At 42.7% G+C, this 4,130-nt stretch overlaps 1 protein-coding gene across 1 annotated transcript in view; it reads right to left on the bottom strand.

Annotated features, from left to right (window-relative positions):
* The window catches only part of pcsk5a (proprotein convertase subtilisin/kexin type 5a), a 35,010-nt gene that overhangs the window by 16,741 nt on the left and 14,139 nt on the right, over positions 1 to 4,130 (bottom strand). Inside the window, exons 20-25 of the mRNA XM_013909377.1 lie at positions 3,649 to 3,804; positions 2,986 to 3,186; positions 2,815 to 2,883; positions 2,612 to 2,654; positions 2,304 to 2,446; positions 871 to 1,071 (exon numbers count right to left, since the gene is read on the bottom strand). Coding sequence (XP_013764831.1) covers positions 871 to 1,071; positions 2,304 to 2,446; positions 2,612 to 2,654; positions 2,815 to 2,883; positions 2,986 to 3,186; positions 3,649 to 3,804 — 813 coding nt within the window. The remainder of the gene's footprint in view (positions 1 to 870; positions 1,072 to 2,303; positions 2,447 to 2,611; positions 2,655 to 2,814; positions 2,884 to 2,985; positions 3,187 to 3,648; positions 3,805 to 4,130) is intronic.

The following is a 4,130-nucleotide window of genomic DNA, read 5'->3' as shown; positions in this document are numbered from 1 at the left end:
CATGGCATTTGGGTCTTCTAACTAAAATAGGAAAATAGGAACACATAGGAACATCACTGCCTGACCTGGCCCACGTCTGGTTTACACTCTGCCATGACATCAGTCAGTCAGAAGTGCCAGCTTGATGCCAGGTCCAGGCCAGACCTGTTTTCTATGAGCCTGGGCCACATAAACCAAACCACAATCGGGACAGATATGGCATGCCATCACATAAACAGTGCCATCTACGCCAGGCCTGGCCCATATCTGGATGACATACCATTTACCATGCTAGAAGTCAGCCAGAGGTGCCGGCTACAGTTCACACAAAGTGGGGAAAAACTAATTCCAACATAATCATGGATAAACCCTTACTTGTCCTTTTGCTTTTTATTTAGATTCAACAGATGATACATTACTCATCTGTCTAACTTATCTAAGCTATCGAAGACTTAAAACCTAAAACGAGTACTCATTTGAAACTTAAATTGAGCTTTGTCACTGCTCAGATTTAAAGTTTGAGAATAACTTTATTTCCCCGTGCTCGTTTTCAATCTTTGTATTAACCTATGCACTTTTCTCAGAGTTATTTAAGTTTCTAATAATTAAGATGTCTTGCCTCAAACTAATTACCATACATTGTGTAAGGTCTGTCAAACTAATTTGCGAAGGGAACAAAATGTTCAACGCACACAATCAATTATTTCTAATTCTGTGTCTGGCTGACATGCATTCTGTTTTTGGGTACTTAAGTTGGTACAGAGTTCAGGGACAGTGGCACACAGACCAATTACCCTCCAAGATTTCTTTTCTGCTCCTGTGAAAGTGCCCAAATCCCTGATTCATTATGGGCAGACAGATGGATTAGTGGAATACAAGTATTAGTCTCACCGCTGAGAAAGGTCTTAATGGGACAGACCTCATGGTCAGACACACACTCTCCATTTTCTAGCGCCTTTCCCTCCTCACACAACAGACAGTCCTCGTCCTCGGGGCCGCTACATGTCACACAGTCCGAGTGACACTCCTCGCAGTTATTGGAGTCTTCATCGCCGTAGAAACCATCCGGACATTCTGAAACGCACTTCCCCTCTGAGGAAAAAAAAACGTAGCCTCTGATAAGTACTTCATGTGATCCAGGTGGGCAGGCTGCACTTTACATTAAAGCAGCCTTCAGCAGTTTCACACATCAGTTTAAAAAGTTTAGAAATACTAAAATACTAAATTACCCAAAGACAGTATCACTATGTATTAATATAATTAATAATATATTAATATATGAAAAAATAAGTCATTTGCATTGGTTTTTAACGATTGCTCTAATAAATGACTAACCATCTGTGAGAAAAAAATTATTTTTACTGAAGACTGGGAGGACTGGTGAGGTCCAACTGGTCCTTTGTGGATTATCCATGTTGTCTTAAAGCTTTTCTTTCTTTTCTAACTTTCAAAAATTCTAAAATCTGGCCATAGGTGTTTCTTTGTCACCCTGCAACAGATTGGTGACTTGTCCAGGGTGTACTCTGATTCTTGCCCTATGTCAGCTGGGATTGTCACCCTCCATCACACCCTTCATGGGCCTGAGCTGGATAACCGGAAGAAAATGGATCTTATTCATCTTCCAGCTGCTCCCTTTACGAGTCACAGCAGATCACCTGCCTCTCCCTAGAATCCTCTTCTGTCAGACCAACCATCTACATAGCCTCCTTCACTATATCTAAGAAATGGATGGATATGCCATTTTTATAAAATAATATTTCAGTTTTTGTTTGCTTGTGCACTAATTGACCTATCCAGTTACTTGCCTATTATATTTTCTATCTAGATAGTTATAACACTAAAGCATTTAATGGCACGCATCACAAAAATCCATCTAATCTCATGCTTTACTCTTAAAAAATGATTTCATATGTTATTGCAAATAAAATGATGACAGGGTCTCTGTCCATGCTGATAACTTATAGCACTTCAATAACGATGATGTAAATAATCCTTTACTAACTCCAAAAATATTTATCCCCAAAATGCTGATGTAAGTAATTTAATTACATGAAGGTTCCATATAATTCTGTTACATACTTACAATGTAAAAATGTTACATTTAATGGAATCTGGTCAAATGAAATGTAAATTGTAAATTGATTTGTATGCATTTAGTTTATACTGAGCATATTTTCCTGTATGAATAATTATTTGAATGAATAATGAATTTGATTTTATAGATTTTAGTTGCGTTTTGTGCAAAATGATTGTTTCAGTGTTTATATGGGCAAAAAATATTCTTTGAGTGTAGCTTCACGTCTTACCCAACGAGGGCAAAATACCTAATAAGAAGAGGTCGCTCTCACACCAGTAGCACTCGTGTTCATCGCAGCTCACGCAGTTGTCGTCACACGGGATGCAGGTCATTTCTTCTTCTACGCTGTACGTCTTAGCCGGGCAGTTTTTGTAGCAGCCATCCTGGAAACTGACGACAAGAAGCAACAGTTGATGTTTGCATCACACACAAACATGAACTCTACTCTCACTGCCAGCGGAGGTCTTTTGCATTAGCTCAGAGATTAAATGAAAGAGAAAAGTGAGCCCAGAATGGCGAGATCACACACGGTGAGAGCGAGGCACACAGCCTTACTTGTAAAAGCCCTCAATGCAGGACAGACAATGCCTGGGGTTATCTGTCAAAAGCAGACAAAAAAAAAAGAAAAAGAAAAATTCAGCCACCTTTTTTTTTTTTTTTTAAGGGGACCTACAGGGGCGGGGACACCTTAATTTTTTTCCACTGTGGGCGACATTCATTTGGGAAAACTTTATTATGGCTACTGGGTCGTGACTTACACAGGACACACTTCTTGCAGCCTTGCTCGCAGGCCATGCAGTCGTCATAATCTGGGTCTTCCACCTCACCTGGGAAAGGAGACAGAGAGCGGAGGGTGAGAGCGCGAGGTCAGTGTGGACAGGTGTGAAACAACGCTCCTTAAACACTCCTCAACATGCAACCTTGCTTACCTTCCCCACACTCCAGCTTAACACAGGATCCATCAGAGACATAGTAGGAGGCGTTACACTTCAGGCAGTGGTTGGGGCCTGTGCAGAGTCGGCAGTGGTCTACACAGGGCTCGCAGGTCCTCTGCTTGGTGTGGTAGAAAGCCTCAGGACAGGCGTCCAGACACATGCCTTTATAGAGGTAACGCTCCACCTTAAACTTATCTGGAGAATAAACAGCAATTTCACTAGAAAGCCACGTCTGTAGTTAGGTTTGAGGCCATTTCTTTAAGAGAATGGTGAATGGACTAAGCATTCATCTGTGGCTGGGGTTTGGGGAAGGCCTCAGTGAGGACTGCCTGCGGCTCACGGGGCCTCCAGATGGATTCGTGAAGAGTGTGAGAAACAATAAAGACAGAGTCAGGGAGGGTGGCGCATGAAAATGAGGATGAACCCGTTTGTACACCTGTACATGGTGTGCACCATGCCTCTCACTTCATGACAGCTGGGATAGGCTCCAGCCTAAATCTCAAAGTTTTAGTGTAGCCCTTGGGGAGTTTGTGGCTTTATATTTACAAAATATCATTTTTCCTTCCTTTTCATCTTTTTAATGTCTCAGCCAGTTTTCCATTCACATACTGCACACACCACGTCACACTTACCGCGAGCTGCTCATTTCGTACTCACCGGTGTCACAGCTCGTGCAGTTGGCTGGCCCCGCGTCCACACACGTGGCACAGGTGTGGTCGCACAGGTGACACCGGCCACCCGACTGGTACTTCCCACTGGCGCATCCCACCACACAGCGGCCCTCATCCAGAGCCCTGCAGCAGGCAACATCAACATCACAAAATCAACACATATGAATTATAAGTATGTAAATGAGCTGAACTCATTTAAATCCCAGCGTGTACCATATGGTGCATTTACACAGATGTAGCTGGATGTGCCGACAAAGGGAGGAGGAGAAGAAAGGGTGGGAATGTTGGCTGAAATGTGGGTAATGTGGGAGTCTTCTTTTTTTGACATTTTATCCATGAGGAGCATCAGGGAGACATCTGGTCAGCAACATGACAACAATAGCCACGAGCTGTATGCTTCATTCATGACAAGAAGTGGAGTCCTTTTACAGATGCTATCTCCCTCACAGAGCTCCCTCCAATCATGGA

This window comes from Pundamilia nyererei, unplaced genomic scaffold (genome assembly GCF_000239375.1).
Source record: "Pundamilia nyererei isolate P.nyererei 1_Seehausen unplaced genomic scaffold, PunNye1.0 scaffold00002, whole genome shotgun sequence".
Classification (NCBI taxonomy): domain Eukaryota; kingdom Metazoa; phylum Chordata; class Actinopteri; order Cichliformes; family Cichlidae; genus Pundamilia; species Pundamilia nyererei.
This window is presented reverse-complemented; position numbering and strand designations above follow the sequence as displayed.